This window comes from Hypomesus transpacificus, chromosome 8 (genome assembly GCF_021917145.1).
Source record: "Hypomesus transpacificus isolate Combined female chromosome 8, fHypTra1, whole genome shotgun sequence".
Taxonomy (NCBI): Eukaryota; Metazoa; Chordata; class Actinopteri; order Osmeriformes; family Osmeridae; genus Hypomesus; species Hypomesus transpacificus.
The window spans coordinates 13,068,714-13,085,938 of NC_061067.1; the positions used below are offsets into that span (position 1 = coordinate 13,068,714).

The 17,225-nt window shown below is 41.1% G+C and overlaps 1 protein-coding gene across 1 annotated transcript in view; it reads right to left on the bottom strand.

The window, feature by feature from the left end:
• Positions 1–17,225, bottom strand: part of nsmaf (neutral sphingomyelinase (N-SMase) activation associated factor) — a 133,921-nt gene that overhangs the window by 25,602 nt on the left and 91,094 nt on the right. Inside the window, exons 15-25 of the mRNA XM_047024525.1 lie at positions 17,030–17,120; positions 16,780–16,843; positions 14,778–14,829; positions 14,559–14,679; positions 14,330–14,461; positions 12,892–12,934; positions 12,258–12,412; positions 4,442–4,523; positions 4,043–4,101; positions 3,795–3,862; positions 3,648–3,715 (exon numbers count right to left, since the gene is read on the bottom strand). Of these exons, the coding sequence (XP_046880481.1) occupies positions 3,648–3,715; positions 3,795–3,862; positions 4,043–4,101; positions 4,442–4,523; positions 12,258–12,412; positions 12,892–12,934; positions 14,330–14,461; positions 14,559–14,679; positions 14,778–14,829; positions 16,780–16,843; positions 17,030–17,120 (935 nt within the window). The remainder of the gene's footprint in view (positions 1–3,647; positions 3,716–3,794; positions 3,863–4,042; positions 4,102–4,441; positions 4,524–12,257; positions 12,413–12,891; positions 12,935–14,329; positions 14,462–14,558; positions 14,680–14,777; positions 14,830–16,779; positions 16,844–17,029; positions 17,121–17,225) is intronic.

Below are 17,225 nucleotides of genomic sequence, written 5' to 3' on the forward strand. Positions count from 1 at the left end.
ATTGATAATAATTGTATGTTCTTGATCTGTTATACAGGTTGAGTCAAGCAGAAATTGCTTTCCTGACTGAGTACTGCTCAGTGATGAAACCTTTGGTACAGGCCTTGAACATTCTTCAGTTAGAGACCAATACACACTTAGGGCCCTATCTTGCACCCAGCACAATTGACTTAGTCAACGACGCAAGTGTCATTCCTAGTTTGCACTCGACGCAAAGCCGACTTTTCCCTCCACAGACGCACGTCGAAATGACTTTGCGCTCCCGTGGGCGGTTCAGCGAAAAAGGAGGCGTGTTCTGGCGCAAACGTTCCCTGGTGCTATCTTGCAGTTTCCGAAAAACTATTCCGCTACTGACCAGGAAAAACGTTGTCTAAAGTCAATGGCGCATTATTGAGATGCTATTTAAAGCGCGCAAGCTTGGTCCGTGCCCACTGCTGGCGAGGCCAGGGTATTCTATCTGCGAAGCTACGTTACATTGTTTTGATTTATGGCGTGTTACATTTCTTCAATGATTATAAAACGATTTTCATAAGAAATTTCTATGTATGTGAACTTGATTTGTAACAAATGTGGCAATTTCCTCCCATGACTGTTTAACCGAAGCTAATTTGGTTAGGTTTCTTCTCCCATTCCCATCAGAATCAGAATTTGGTTTATTCGCCATGTAGCCTATGTTACAAAAATACGCGATTACTGTGGCAGGAAGGTGCAAACAATAAACATATACGGGTATAAATTAAGTACAAAAGTACATTAGTTAAACTAATTCCAAGAACTACACAATAAAAAAATATAACAATTAAAACAATTTAATAGCCTATATGTAAAAATAAGAATAATAATTTGAATGAACAGCGAGAGTGGGCAACTTAGTGCAATGAGAAAACTGCTCTGCCTTTCCCATACAATGTCACTTCTCTATCTTTTACGGCCCTGACGAGAATGTCGGTCTCTTCGGCTGTGAACTGCTGGCGTGCGCCTGGCAAATCCGCAGTTATAATAGCAAATCGCCATAGAACAAGCGCTGCTCTTAAAGGGAATGTGAGATGATGCTCTGATTGGTTTATTGCACGTTACGCCCAAACCTCACCCATTAGTAATGTAGCTACTTCAGACCAACCCTTTTTAGATTTGCGCCAGGCGCAAAGTCATTTATCCCGCCGGCAAAATAACAACCAAGCTGAAGTCCCGCCCACAGAGTTACTTGCGCTTTGCGTTTTGATACTTGCGTTTCAGATCGTCAAAATAGGGGGGTTAGGCTTGCTTCTTCCATCAATCTTTGAGCTGCAAGCAAAACTCAGAAAGCAGGAGACATCCTCCAAGTTGTGTCTACCACTCATCACAGTCATTCAAGATGGTGTCCAAAAGCGTTATGCTGAGATGATGGAGGACCCCGAACTGATCGCTGCAGCAATACTTCAAAACCACCTGGACAGAGAGGCCTGATCTCATCGAAACAGGTATGATATAATTATATCATATCATACTATGATATTTAACTGTTTATTGCAGTTGTATCCACTTTGTTTTTACAATGTGATAAGTGCTATACTGTAAGTCTCACATTTCGAATTGTACTAATTTTGCTATTTGTGGTCATCTCTGCATTATGATGCACTTTCGCTAGATTAATCAAAGCTTAATTGTCTTAAATATTGTTGTTTGTCAATCCAAAGGTCTGGTCTATGTCAGACAACACCTTGACCAGTTGGCAGTGGCTGGGGAGGTGCAAGTTGGACAACATTCATCAGAAGATGATTTCTTCTCTTCAATGAAGTCCAGAAGGTCAGAAGGTACAGGGGATTTGGAAGGGTACTGCGTTGGGCCCGAAAACTGGTATTAACACACATTTGACCTATACATCAAAGGTGCCCCAATCTAACACCGACTTGTAAAAGACAAACTGATGCTGACGCACAGTCATGCAAGCAGGATGACTGTTCTCATAGCCAAGATCAACAAAGATCATTGATTTACCTGTAAAATGGGGCCGAACATCTAATATGTCAGGCTGACATATTAGAAAAACAGTAGAACTAGCTTGCTAAGAACAAACAGACACAGCCACGTACAGGGTCAATGTACTATCATGGGATGTCCGAATCAACTGTATAAATATGTGTACTGAATCTCATGTCAGCCTGTGCCTCAGACAATATGGATCTGCTCAACTCCTTTTCAAATATTAAAAAGCTATCTCTGAAACTCAACATGGGCCTGCCTGCCTCAGCTGCCTGTGAGCGGCTTTTCAGTTGTGCTGGACTACTTTTTACTGGAAAGCGAGCAAGAATGAGCGCAACAAACCTTGAAAATCAGCTGCTGCTCAAACTGAACAAGAGGTTTGTAGACTAATCCTGTTAAAGGAGAAGTTTTCACATAGATTTCTAAATGTTATAGATTTCTTTCTTACTGTTGTTTATGTTTGAAGAAAAGAAGGATGGCCCTCAGAACGTGGAGTGTATGGTAATTTCACTTTAATTTGAAAATTTTTTTTAATTTGAAATGTGATGTTTTGTACAAAAAATGAACATTGTACATGTTTGTTTAATTAAAAACAAAACATTTATTTATTTTTTGTTTTACAGTTTTTTTTTATGTAACTAAGTAACTTTTACTTAAAGTACATTTAAAATTAACTACTTATGAAGAGAGATTCATCCTAGAAGTTAAACAACACTAGTGATGACACCACAAATAGCCTACAAAAATGTTTATCTCACAAACTCGCCAATACAGCTGCCTCGCAGCTCCTCTTCTAAAATGCAGCCATAACACGCCACAGACGTGTCTGGTGTGAATTGAGGTTGCTTGAGGACAGAACAGACTCGCGTTGCAGTCGTAATGCGCCACAGACACGTCCGAAGTGAATAGGGTGTTACACCCCTCCCTCATACTGTGCATTCTTCCACTTTTTTATTAACATTCTATACTGCTAATACTTAATACAATTTAATAACTTATTTCTTCCAGTATTTCATCCATGGAAGAAAACCTTAGAAAGAAACTGATTCAATGTTTTGCCAGCATTCAGCACAGCACATCTGGCAGTATTAATGTTGTAGAATCGATAAAAAATGTGCTTCTATTATACCCAGAAAACTCAAGCGTTTCGTGGAGCTCAGCACCATTGCTGTGATATTTGTTTCTCATGAGACCCATACGTCACAATTAGGCACGAAACATGGCGGCAAATTATTTTTTGCAATCTCGAAAAGCTCATCCAGACAACGTCAAACGTGGGACGGAAAGTCCTTGGGTCCTATGACGGACACCTGCAAAATTACAACTTTTCACAAAGCCCAGTTCCTGAGCTAATCGTTCCACTAAAATCCCACTATAAATCTTGCACCCACACACACACAGAGACAGACAGAGATGTATACCATTATAGTATATATGTAGATATATATAGTACATATACAGTACTGAGCAGAAGGATATTTAGTTTAGTTTCACTTTAAGTTTAGTCTTCATTTCATTATTTCTTAAAACATTTGTGCTTAACTTTTTTTGAAATTTTAATTGTGCCTAAGACTTTACACAGTACTGTACATATATTGTACATATATACTGTATAGCGATTTTTTATAAATATGTTTTATTAAATATGCTACACGAATGGAGAATTATTAGAAGAACATGCTCACACATTGTTATCCCAGGAGGAACAAACCACAGCTTTATCTTCAGGGAGCATCAAGCAGGATGATAAAGCCTTGAAAAGTAAGAACAGTAACCGTTAAATTGTGTTGGAACAAACTACTATAGAGGATACAATTATATAAAATGAATACCATATTGGAGAAGGACATGCTCCGCTGAAATACATTTGACTCGTTGGAAAACATTTTCAGTGTGGAGTCTGTGGAACAAGACAGACCTTTCTTAGCTAATCATGAAGAAAAGATTGTAACTTACGGACAATTAATATCCGTCTATTTTTTTAAAACTGGTAATGTTGTGCGTTTGCTAAATGAATAAATGTAAATATAAATGTAATAAAATATGAAAAAGAAAAAAAAAAAACAATAAGATAACTTACCTTGCGATGTTGAAAAAACTGCTGACCCGTTTTGTGTCACAGTGATACCTGTCACCGCCCTGTATTAACCGATTGTGTTTAAGCATATATTTAAATCATACAAAAAGATCTGCACAACTGATACAAGCCTGATGATTTTCCTTGGGGCATGGTTAGTTTACAAATTTTGTTTGTTACAATTAATTAATTTACTAGTTTCTTGTATTTTTGCTGCAGATACACCTACCTGTTTGTGTTTCACACAATTTTATTCCTAAATAAAACCAATACCAACCAGGGTTGTAATGAAATAGAACAGGTTGTATTCTGTTACATGGAAAAATATGCATACTGAGAAAAACATTTTGCCATATTTACTAATCACTTACTCCGAAGATTGTATTTGTCATTGTTACTCACTCTTTGTGAATTTTGTGGCTTGACAGCAGTTTCAGACTTGTTATATTGGTCCAGATCATTCTTCCGCTTCTTTCTGTCAGGTCTTTAAAGGAAGAGTCCTCACAAATTTAGGCTATGTGACACAACAAAAGCTATTAGTATCTGTCATCCAAAATAGGATAAAATAATGTTTAAATACAAAATCCTACAGCTTACTTTAGAATGTTGCGTATAGTGTGTTGCTGAGTGAACACCGAGACCGCCGTATTGACTGCGAGTATTTAAGGCTGTTGTTTATATTGCGTTTAGCTAAAACTTAGTCTCATGGGTAGAGCTGAAGAGACAGCAGTTAGATAACCAGTTCAGGCCGAATCCAAATACTCCCCCTTACCCCTTACCCTTACCCCTTCCCCTTAGTTTTGCGCTTTCCCGTGAGAGCTAGTGGTGTCCCAATACTCTTTTTGAGCTACAGGTAGGGCTAAGACGAAGGGGTATACACCCCTTAAAACCAAGTAAGATCGGGAGATTACTTGAAACCTAGGGCTATGTGAATACTGCGCGACCGGCAACAATGGCGGCCAGATCATCCAGAGAGTCCAATAAATGTAATATTTTCGGCTTAATTAATTGATAAAAAAAATATGACAGTCTTGTTTTGTGGTATACACAGTCCTGTACATATATATTTGCAACAATTTTCCTAATTGAAACGTTTAAAAAAATACTGTAGCCTACTGTCAGGGACGGACTGGGAGTAAAAATAGGCCCTGGACTTTGATCCAGACCGGCCCACCAGAACCGGTCCCGTATACGCCACCACAGCTGTAGCCTACTGTAGCCTACTGTCAGGGACGGACTGGTAGTAAAAATAGGCCCTGGACTTTGATCCAGACCGGCCCACCAGAACCGGTCCCGTATACGCCACCACAGCGAGCGCCCTGCTAATGCATGCAACTTCTGTGCCTGATGTGATGCTAGTTATAGGGACTTCCACGTGCGCAAGCACATTTTTTGGGGGTGATTTTGGAGCTATATGTAAAACAAACAAACATAGCTGCCTTTTCAATTGGCAAAACATCGTCTAGTGAAGGTAGTTACGTTTACGTTTCTTGGCCTGGTTTTCAATTTTTATATTGTCTCTACTAGCTAGCTTTCGATCTGTCATTCTAGACCAACCGTCCTGGGGGAAAGGGGGGCCGGCCAACCGTGTTGCTGGCCAACCGTGTCGCTCAATCTTCTGCCGAAATTTTTATTAGTAGTAAAAAAAATTATAAGGCAAGGTCCTCAGGCCCAGAAGTGCTTCGGCCCATCGGGAATTCTCCCGGTGCTCCCGATGGCCTGTCCGCTACTGTGTAGCCTACTGTTAATTTGCGAAATATAGCTAACCCTATATTTCGTTTTTTTTGCCGTAGCACCAACTGAGACTTTTGCCATTTCTACAAGTGATTCTGTATCAAAATTCAACCGTGTATTATTCAAATTCTCCAGCCTACCTGCGGAGATATCAACAGCGCAACTGGGTTGTAAGTTGCGGCAGAGAATGTTCAATATTGACGGGCTCTGGTTGCGGTCACAAATGGGTTAAAAATTGAATGATAGCCTATGTAGTATGTGAGTAGGATGCGTTTCATACAAGATCTGGCAACTGGACAACATTGAAATAATATATTGATGTGAATATTTATATAACGAGGTTTGGCCATACAAATTACGGGAGTTTCACGGGAGAAATGACAAAACGGGAGGGGGGCAGGAGATGGGTGTGAAATACGGGAGACTCCCAGGGAAAACGGGAGTGTTGACAGGTATGGCCCTTACCCCTCAGTTTCGAGGGCCAAGGGCCAGGGGTAAATTAAGGGCTAGGGGTAAGGTGAAGGGGTAAGGGGGAGTATTGGGATTCGGCCTTAAACAGGTCCACCGAGGATGGCCGACGAGGCGGATCACCTCTTCTGATAAGTATCAACATATTTGTATTATAGAACATATTCATAGCTAGCATGTGTTTCCTTAGAATTCCTGTTCATTACACTACCTGTAGACGTAGATATGTCAGAAAGTATATACGGTCAACTTCTAACCTTCACTACCTATCCAGATCTTCTGCACTTGTCCTCTTTCCGTAGGGCTCTGGAACTGCCAGTCTGCTGTGAACAAGGCAGACTTCATCCCAGCGTTTGCAACCCAGGCTTCTCTTCATGCCCTTGCGCTGACAGAGACATGGATCCGCCCAGAGAACACGGCAACTCCAGCTGTTCTCTCCGTCAACCACTCTTTCACTCACACCCCCCGCTCAACCGGGCGGGGTGGTGGGACAGGCTTGCTTCCTTCCCCACATATTAAATACACATCCACACCACTCTCTGTTACTGCCAAATCATTTGAACACCATTATGTGATGCTAACTGATCCTATCAAAGCATGCTTAATTGTTTTTATCGCCCACCAGGACCGCTGGCCGACTTTGTGGAGAAGCTGGACATGCTCCTCAGCGTCCTACCGGATGATGGAACCCCCCTAATAGTCCTTGGGGACGTCAACTTCTTGTCTCTCTTGACCTCCTTCGACCTGACGCTGCTGAGCACACCGGCGACCCACAAGGCAGGCAAACAGCTAGACCTCATCCTGACATGTAACTGTATCACTGACTTAACCTCTGTAACCCCACTGCACATTTCTGATCATTACTTTATCCAAATTTCTGTCTTTCCCCCTCCAACTCCTCCTACCTCCCCTCCCCTCTTAACTTTCCAGCGCAACCTCCGCTCCCTATCCCCCTACCATTTGCATCACTTGACTCTCTCTGTCCCCTGTCAACCAGGCCTGCACGATCTTCTCCCTCCTGCCCGTGGCTTACGGATGTTATTTGTGAAGAACAGTCCACCCTTCAGGCTGCTGAGAGGAGATGGCGCAAGTCTAAAGACGGTCTGGACCTCGATAAGTATCACTGCCTCCTTAAATCCTTCACTTCTCAAATAACTGGTGCTAAACCCCTCTACTTTCTGAAAAAATGTACTCCCACAACCCCCCCCTCCACCCTGACAGCAGACAACTCCTACTCCTTATTTGAGAAAAAAGTCGCCGACATTAGCAGTCGGTTCCCTAAACCCACCTTTTCTACCCCCTCACCCTCCATGACTGACCCAAGTAAATGTCTAAACTCTTTCTTTACCCTATCCGAGGCAGAGATCTCTGACCTCATTCTCTCTCATCGCCCCACCTCCTGTCCCCTTTATCCAGTCCCTTCCCCCCTCTTTCAAACCATCTCCCCCTCCATCATAACTTTTCTTCTCCATGTCCTAAACTCCTCTCTTACCTACGGCACCTTTCCCTCTGCTTTCAAACAGGCCAGAGTTACCCCTCCACTCAAAAAACCCTCCCTTAACCCTGCCGTCCTCCAGAACTACAAACTAGTATCACGTTCAATTGTTCAAAAACAATTGAACGTGCTGTATCTAACCAACTGTCAAACTTTGTCTCTCAGAACAACCTGCTTGACCCCAACCAATCGGGCTTCAAGACTGGCCACTCCACAGAGACTGCCCTCCTGTCAGTCACAACTGCCCTCCAGTCTGCCAGAGCAGCTTCGAGGTCATCCGTCATCATTCTGCTGGACCTCTCTGCAGCGTTTGATACGGTTAACTACCAGATCCTGCACTCCAGACTTTCTGAGATGGGCATCACTAGCACTGCAATCCAGTGGATCTCATCCTACCTGTCGGGAAGATCCTACCAGCTTTCCACGGGTGTCCCACAGGGCTCCGTCCTTGGACCCCTCCTCTTCTCTCTGTACACCACCTCACTTGGACCAATCATCACCTCCCATGGCTTCTCCTACCACTGCTACGCTGACGACATGCAGCTGTACCTTTCGTTTCCCCCGACTGATCCTCAGCTAGGATTGAGGCCTGACTCACAGACATCTCCGCCTGGACTTCTCATCATCCCGGCCAAACCTTCCATCTCCCACGATCTCTCAATCACCCTGGGATCTGCGACGGTGACCCCTTCATCCTCTGCCAGGAACCTTGGGGTTACCATGGATGACAAGCTCTCCCTCACAGCCCGCATTGCTTCAGACTCCCGGTCGTTTAGATTCACCCTCTACAACATCCGGAAGATCAGGAGATACCTGTCCGAGCACTCCACCCAGCTGCTTGTCCAAGCACTTGTCCTCTCCAAGTTGGACTACTTCAACTTGCTGCTCGCCAGTCTCCCAGCATGCGCAACCCGCCCTCTTCAGAGGATTCAGAATGCAGCGGCCCGCCTGGTCTACATCTACCCAGATGCTCCCATGTTACCCCGCTCCTCACATCCCTCCACTGGCTACCCATCACGGCCTGCATTCAAGACCCTGGTACTGGCCTTCTGAGCAGTGAACGGGACTGCACCCGACTACATCAAGTCTCTCCTGCAGCTTTACACTCCCACCCGCCACCTACGGTCTTCTTCAGACAACCGCCTGGTGGTCCCACTGCTCAGGACCGCCCGCTCCCAACACAAGCTCTTCTCCTGTCTGGCCCCCAGTGGTGGAATCAACTCCCCACCTCCATCAGAGACACTGACTGTCTCCCCACCTTCAAGAAAGAGCTCAAGACACACTTGTTCCGGGAGTACAACGGTACTTAGGAATGGTTTGCTGGACCAGTGTTCATTTTGGCAGCTATTTTTGATTTAGTCTTAGTCTGTCTTTACACGAAAATGCTTATTAGTTTTAGTCACATTTAGTCATTTTAATCCTTCTTAGTTTTAGTTTAGTTTTCGTCGACCAAAACTCAAAACATTTTAGTCTAGTTTTAGTCAACGAAAACTTGTTACATTTTAGTCTAGTTTTAGTCTAGTTTTAGTCACATGTAATAGCCATATTAAACTCCTTTTTTCCCCTTCTCAGTAGGGATGAGAAGGGGAATCTCCTAGCCTGACGTTGTCATACTCATAATTCTAGTCAGAATACGAGTCTGAAACCTCTCTGTTGGGCTGTGAGTATGGGGCGTGATTCAACCGAACTCGTAAAACAAATGCCTCTTCGCTCAATTGGATAGACCTACAACCAATCAGAGCAACGTAATATGTTGTTTGTTGAAAACAAATTCAACCCAAGCGCTCTTTCGTGACGTTGTTGATTACGTTACTGTTGATCATCTGTCCATCATCGTATAAAGCCAGCCCTGGCAATTTCATAGGTACGCCCAGATTCTGGTTTTCTGTAGTTGTTCCCCAATACGAGATCCTCCAGACCCAACTTCCCGACATAATTTTTTTGTGGGCGGGGAGAAGTTGGGTTGGCAGCCAGGCTAGGCTAATCTCCATCACTGAGGACGATGCAATACACATCTCGATGCACTGACAACGATCCGATACATTAAAGATACACAAAAGCGACTACTAATGCGATACGATACGATTCACCCCTATTGCGATGCAGTGCGATTTGACAAGATGTGATTCAATGAGATGCAAAATAATATGATGCTATGCAATTTAATTTGGTACATAATTATGTATTTCTTTGTCAGACAGCAAATCATCAATTAACTAAACAAGTGAAAGTTTTACTTCACATATTAAACAAAGTCTCTGACAAAAGATAAAATTACATCAGGCCTGGACCTTGCCTTAAACCAGTCCTTCTTTCCTGTTGTATGTGTTCTCTGAATGTAAAAAGGGTAAACTATTACTGGCAGTCAAGCTGCTGTAAACACTCATTTAACACCACACACTAAATTGAACTCATGTTCTACTGTAAGGTTTTCTCAATGACTCAGCTATCTCTTGTATTACTTTGTAGTACACAACAGGGATTTGTTTCTCAGAGAATATAGAAATTCCTATTCTTGCTAGGGTTACCGGTGGAGCTAGCCACTGACTGTAGCCATAGCTAAATCCGAGGGGGAGGCAGACGTCTCCACACAAATACCATGCAGCCTCTTCAGGTGACTACCTAAATTAGCCATGCTGCCTGTGTACTTTATAGCAACACGACATATCTTGCCAATTGCATGGGTTGATAACACTCGCCCGAACACGCATCTAACTCGCGCGAAACTTGGCCGAGAGACGAGAATCTACGGTGGCCGACATGTGCAAACGCGCTGCAAATTAAGAAAACACATGCAAAAGAGAAAACACAAGCAAATTAAGAAAACATCTTCATTAATTTGACAACGCATGCGCAGCATTCAGCAAACGCACTGCAAATACACACAACACAACCAAATACATAAACGCGTTGCAAAAACGAAGCACGCCAACCAAAAACGCTGCATCCAGTTTTCACAACGGAAGTTCTCCAGGCCTCTAGGCAGTCTAGGGGGAGCACTAAGTGGCACATCTTGATTTTCGTCCCCACGGAGCAAGAGAGAGCATATGAGAAGTTTGGACCAACATCAAAGTAAAGAGTCGACATAAAAAGTTTAGTAGCTATTCATTTTTACATGTGGCCCTCCTCTTTTACAGTTTTTCAAAAGAGCAACTTCAATTTCTGTCCCCTTTCCAAAACAAACTTCTCATATGCGCTCTCTCTCGCTCTGTGGGGCCGAAAATCAAGCTGTTCCACTTAGCGCTCCCCTAGAGGCCTGGAGAACTTCCGTTGTGAAAACTGGATGCAGCATTTTTGGTTTGCGTGCTTTTGTTTTTGCAACGCGTTTATGTATTTGGTTGCGTTGTGTGTATTTGCAGCACGTTTGCTGAATGCTGCGCATGTGTTGTCAAATTAATGAAAATGTTTTCTTAATTTGCTTGTGTTTTCTCTACTTGCATGTGTTTTCTTAATTTGCAGCGCGTTTGCACATGTCGGACACCGTAAGAATCGGCCACTGACAGCAGTAGAGATGAGAGCGCGCTTAAGAAACAGAGAGGAGGAATCTATCTAACTATAAAATTATTGGAGAAAAAAAAGTATTGTGATTTCATTAACCACCAACATTTTCGTCTCGTCTCGTTAACGAAAGTTATTATATATTTAGTCATAGTTTTTATTTTCAAAGATCCGTTTTTGTCACGTCGACGAAATTAACACTGTGCTGGACTCGATGTTAGTGTCCTCAAGGATCACAATGACTCTTGCTCAGAGACTTGTTGCTCTTGTTGGTTAGTGGTAACAGATTTTAATAGTTGTACTCGCTGTGAAATATTTTATTCTACTGTTACTTGCTTTTCCACAGGTACACTTGCACTTATAGCGATTCATGTTGTTTAATTGTAACTTGTTTAATTACATGCTCTTATGGTTCTTCCCTTTGGCACTTATTTTGGTTGTTCACAATGTGTGCTTCATGTTTTGGCTACCCGCAATGTTTTGGGGCTATCTTGTTATTATCAGTGACCTATGCACTTTATAAAGCTCTCTCTTGGAAGTCGCTTTGGATAAAAGCGTCTGCTAAATGAATAAATGTAAATGTAATGTAAATGTTGATAATACCGATTTTTATGCATATAGTGTACATTCGCATTTAGTTTCTATGTGCAATGTGGCAAGATGGTTGATCACTTTCCCTTATGTCACCCCAAGATTATGTATATGTAGCTGGTGTGAATCAGTGAAAATCACTCCTCAGGTATGTAATGGGCCACCCGCGTCAATGAATAGCTAGCTTTTCTTTGGCGTAGTTGGTAGTGGTTGCGCTTGGAAGTCAATAGGTGGCAGGTTCGACTCCTGGTGGGAGTGAACATTGGCCAGTATGTCTCTGACGGAGCTTGCAAGACCACGTCCATTACATATACACACTCTTTTTTGCCTTCTCCCAGTTGATTGGTGATACAACCACCAATAGACCTATAAACTGTGGCTAAACATTCCATTGTATTATCCAATTATGCAGCTTAGCTAAATCCTGGGTACCTGGAGAGAGGGATGTGTTGCAGCTGGCTGTCTGAGACATGTTCACCCAAGGGGATATCCTCTGTGGATGAGGGTTGGTGAACAGCTGCTTTGGAGTTTGACCAAATTCAAGAATCTGTGTCAACATGGCAATCCTTTGATCAGGGTCCATGAAGCTTCTCAGAATGAGATGGGTAAAAGATAAGTATAGATTGTTAAAAAGTTCTCAACATCAAAAACAATGTACAAGTAAATCCTTGGTATAAATATTTCTCACTAGATATTAAGAAACAAATGAAATTGAACATGTTACAGTGGACTATATATTTTGTGCACCAGTGTTTTAAAACTTCCAAATCAAATTCTACGCAATTGTATGCAATCATCTAATGATGGTTGGTTGTAATCAAGAATATGAAAAATTATGGCCCCCAGTGTAGGGGGTTCTCTATGATGAATTGGGTCCAGGGAAGTAGTATAAATAGGTAGATGGTTAGTAGTAAACTTTGATACTTTGACTAGGATAAGCAGGTTGTATGAGGATTATTTTTACAAATGCAGATGTACAAATGTTTGTAATTTATGGTCTCACTAATGTAGATGGTAGAGCATTGAAATGGAGTGAGCCAAGGTTACCTTATTGAGAAGGCCTTACCTGTCACAATCAAAGCTACCCTCGTATGTCAAGGGATGAAACACTGTAAATCAGAAAATATATATTTTTTCCCCCCCATTACATCACATCGCTAGTCTAACAGTTTCAAAGGTGGTTTTCTAAATTGAGTATTAACATTCTATTTTGGCCTCATAGCTTTCTCATTTTACATGCACCGTTTTACAAAAGTTTTCCATATGTGAGAATACCGTCTCCTGAAGACTTGAGACTAACTAAATAAATCAATTATTTTGGGTGCAATGGCCTTAAATTACTGTAGTTTTTATTCTGAAAATCCAAACAACTAATATTTGTGTTCTTTCACAATAAATAGCATGAACCTCTGTACATCAACTGACTACTATTCGACCAAACTGTAGATCTGTAAAAAACATTTTAGTATTTGGGCTAGCTCTTTTGGCCTAGCTTTTTGGGCTAGCTCTTTTGGGCGAGCTCATTTGGGCTACTGTAGCTCACAGGCAATTTTAAAATTTGGATAGCTATGACGTAGCCTGACGTCATACTCCTAATTCTAGTCAGAATATGAGTCTGATACCGCTCCGTTGGGCTGTGAGTATGGGGCGTGTTTCAACCGAACCCGGAAAAAAATGCCTCTTCGCTCAATTGGATAGACCTACAACCAATCAGAGCAACATAGTATTTTGTTTGTTGAAAACAAATTCAACCCAAGCGCTCTTTGGTGACGTGGTTGATTACGTTACTGTTGATCATCTGTCCATCATCGTATAAAGCTTGCCTTGACAATTTGATTGGTCCGAACAGCTCTTGTTCGGACATAGTTTTTCCCCAACCGAGCGACCCCAGACCCAACTTCCCGACCACATGTTTTTGTGGGCGGGGCTAAGTTCTGCTGGCACCCAGGCTAGCTATGACGTGAGAATTGGATTGTTTGATTTAACTCAGTCAGCTCAACTTTATGTCCTCAGGGACCCCCTGTCCTGCACGTTTTAGATTTCCCATCTCCAACACACCTGAGTCAAATGAATGGTCATTATCAGGCTTCTGCATAAGCAGATAACGACCCATTCCTTTGAATCAGGTGTGTTGGAGCAGGGAAACATCTAAAACGTGCAGGACAGGGGGTCCCTGAGGACCAGGGTTGAAGACCTCTGGACAAGATAACTATGACATATTATTTACACGAAGCATCCATGGGTTGGGTTTGACTAATGTAATTTCTCAAGCACTCTATAAACTATATGAATGTCAAATGTATAACTGTACATTCAAGTTTATATAATTTGTATGGGATACCCTGCTTAAACAAAAGTAAACAAAATAAAGCTCTGAATGTGAAACACAGACATTCATACATGTAATGAATACTATTTCAAGGCTTTTCATCAATTGTCTATATTTCATCAATTGTCTATATAAAATTATATATAAATGCTGTGATTATCCAGGTGTCTCATACCATTGTGGGCCACCACCGCTTCACATCCTCTTTGTTTAAAGCCAAACACCAGGTCAATCCACTCATGCAGGTGTTCTGACACATACTGACTCTCAAATGCTTGACGATTCTTCTGAAGAAAATCACTAGCATCTGCATGAAACATTGAGAGAAATCCTCAGCCATGTTGTCAAGTTGTTGATCATTCATGCAAGATGAAGATTGTTTTCAAGATATTTGGTGTAGATACCTTGTGCCCATGGAGGAAGAACCACATCTCCAACCCAACTTCCATCCTGTCTTCTTCCCAAGTTTAGATTCAAACTGTTCACAAGGAAGCCGGTATCATCTCCATAAAAGTCAGGAATCAACTGAAAGAGGTTGGCAAAAAGACATAAGAGAAAATGTTAAAATGAACATACAGACAAATTGCATTTTGTTCTGTAATCTCTACCTCTTTAATCCCTACCTCTTTGAAGTCTGTTGCACCTTCCAAGCAATTTCTCCATGTTTCTCCAATGCTGTGAACAAATATAACAGGGTCCAGTAAATGGGCTTAATAAAAGTTGGCTGCAGGAGGTAAATGTGCACAAATGATAACACTGCATGTTCAAAAGTTTAGGTTGATGTTGTTGTTCAGCCCTAGTAATTTTCATCCTTTACATTCTCAGGCTGATGTCAAGCATAAAGCATTTTAAATGAATTTCCAATCATTAGTTGTTTGAATTAGCTTGTTTCAAAGGGATCTCTTTATTCAGATCAGTATGAGTAAAATCTTAAAAATATCAGTGGATGGGGAAAACCTGTTTAGGGAAGTTTAAGTCATAATAAAGTTATGACCATTTCTACATAGGATTGCCTTTTTTTTTTGCTTTGATGTAACTGTTTCAACTATGTGAGGCAACCACATATCATATTAGTGCAAGTGTAATCTCTTGCACTAAGGAAAATGAGAAGAGAACCTTGTTTCACTGTTAGTACTTAAGAAACACATTTGTTTTTTAATCTATGCAGTCTTAATAAATATTAAGTATGCATACTTATTTAAAATATGCAGAAATATCAGTTGTAAAATGGACACACATGACAAATCTTGTCTTTCTCCAAATATTAAAATGTAATAAGTTTTGAGGTGATGGTTAAAAAAGAAAACTGCCCCAGCAGCAGCGGCCGCAAGCACACCTCACAATTTCCCCAGAAATTTTACCCTCTCTAGATTAGCATTTAATTTATAATTTGAGCCTTTTCATTCATCATTTAAATTCATCAATCATGAGCCTTCAATTAAGAATTTTACCTTAATTAATAAATAATAATCTACCTTAACTTACTTGATATAAATCTATATTTTATATAACATCAATTCAAGATTTCTGTACTTGAAGTTCACAATTTGTTTTTTGATTAGGGCACTTTCAGTAGTTTCTGGTTTGGTGAGAATTGTTGTGTTTGCTAATCAAATATGTACTGTACTGTGTGTAATATACTGTAAATACATCATTTATTTTCTCCCACTCTCCCTCTCTTTTGCGCTGTGTCCCTACTCCAAAATAGCTGTGTGTAAATGTCTCATCCTAGAGTCAGGTCTCGGATTCAGAAGCCAGTTTATTAGATAGACTATAAATGAAAAATTAGGTAAAGTAAGTCATGTGGGATCTGGGACTTCTGTTATGAACTTAATGTTTAGATGTTTGTGGTGGTAAGACAATTCAAGTAGCAATTTCACTAGAATAGATTATGTTGAGGTTGAACAAGTATTTCAAGAGAATTTGAATTGTGATCTGAGAAATATAGGAACCAAAACCGCTGATAAGAACTGTCATCACCAGCTGCATCACGGGCACTGCACTATCTATAATTCCAGACATCTGTGTGTTTCACCGACATCATCGCAGGCATTGTGCCCCATCCCTATAGTTCCAGGAATCTGTATGCCTGTGCCACCAATTTTATCATGGGTACTATGCACTATGTGTGTGTTTTTTTTTACGTTAAGACTCCAAGAGACACATATTGTTTCAGAATGGTTCTAAGAACATGGCAGTGATTTAAGTGTACTTCAGTGGCTTTCCTGACCGAGTATCTTTAGGAAGAAATGGAACAGGCTAAAATGTACCACCGTCTGCAATAAATACATGATACCATTGTGTCAGTATGTTATAACAGCATTGTAGAATGTTTTGCACCTTGTAATTTGGGCTGTTCTGGAAACAAAACAGAGTACAACCTGGCACTAGATGGGTGTACCTAATAAACTTGTGTCTAGTAAGATATTAAAATGACCTTTTCATAGGTAAAATATCTGTTATGTTGACTGTAACTAAGTGTTATGGAGGTGTCACACGTTATAAGCAATAAACATAATATATATAGTAATGATGCCATAATACGATACGTCAGCAAATAAACATAATAGGCTGTGCTTTTACAAACACAAAAATGATCTTAAATCATAGTTAGCAATTACTAACTTATTAAACATGCGGTCTGCGTTGTCGTAGCGGCCATTTTGTAGACACAGCATGTGCTCTGGAGCTGAAAGTGTGAAAATTATGAAGTAACTATGTAGGTAACTTATTAGAGAATACACATATTTCAATGGGGCCCATTTTTGAAATAAGCAATACTGATATCAAAATGTACTTTTGATACAAAAAAGTACACATGCTTTCCTTAATAATTTGGCAACAACATGTAATCAAACTATTGTCAAATACTTACCCACTCTGACCAAGTAGAATAGCACATAGCCAGGAGAGGAGTAATGACTACCATACATAAAACGGGGTTCAGGCATGTCTTTGTACCGCATCTATAAAAGAAGACACCAATTACTTCTTACCATGTAAAGGCCATATCACAGATTAAACTTATTCTAGGATGGGAGCAGTGGCCCATGGTGTGTCAGTAAAATAAG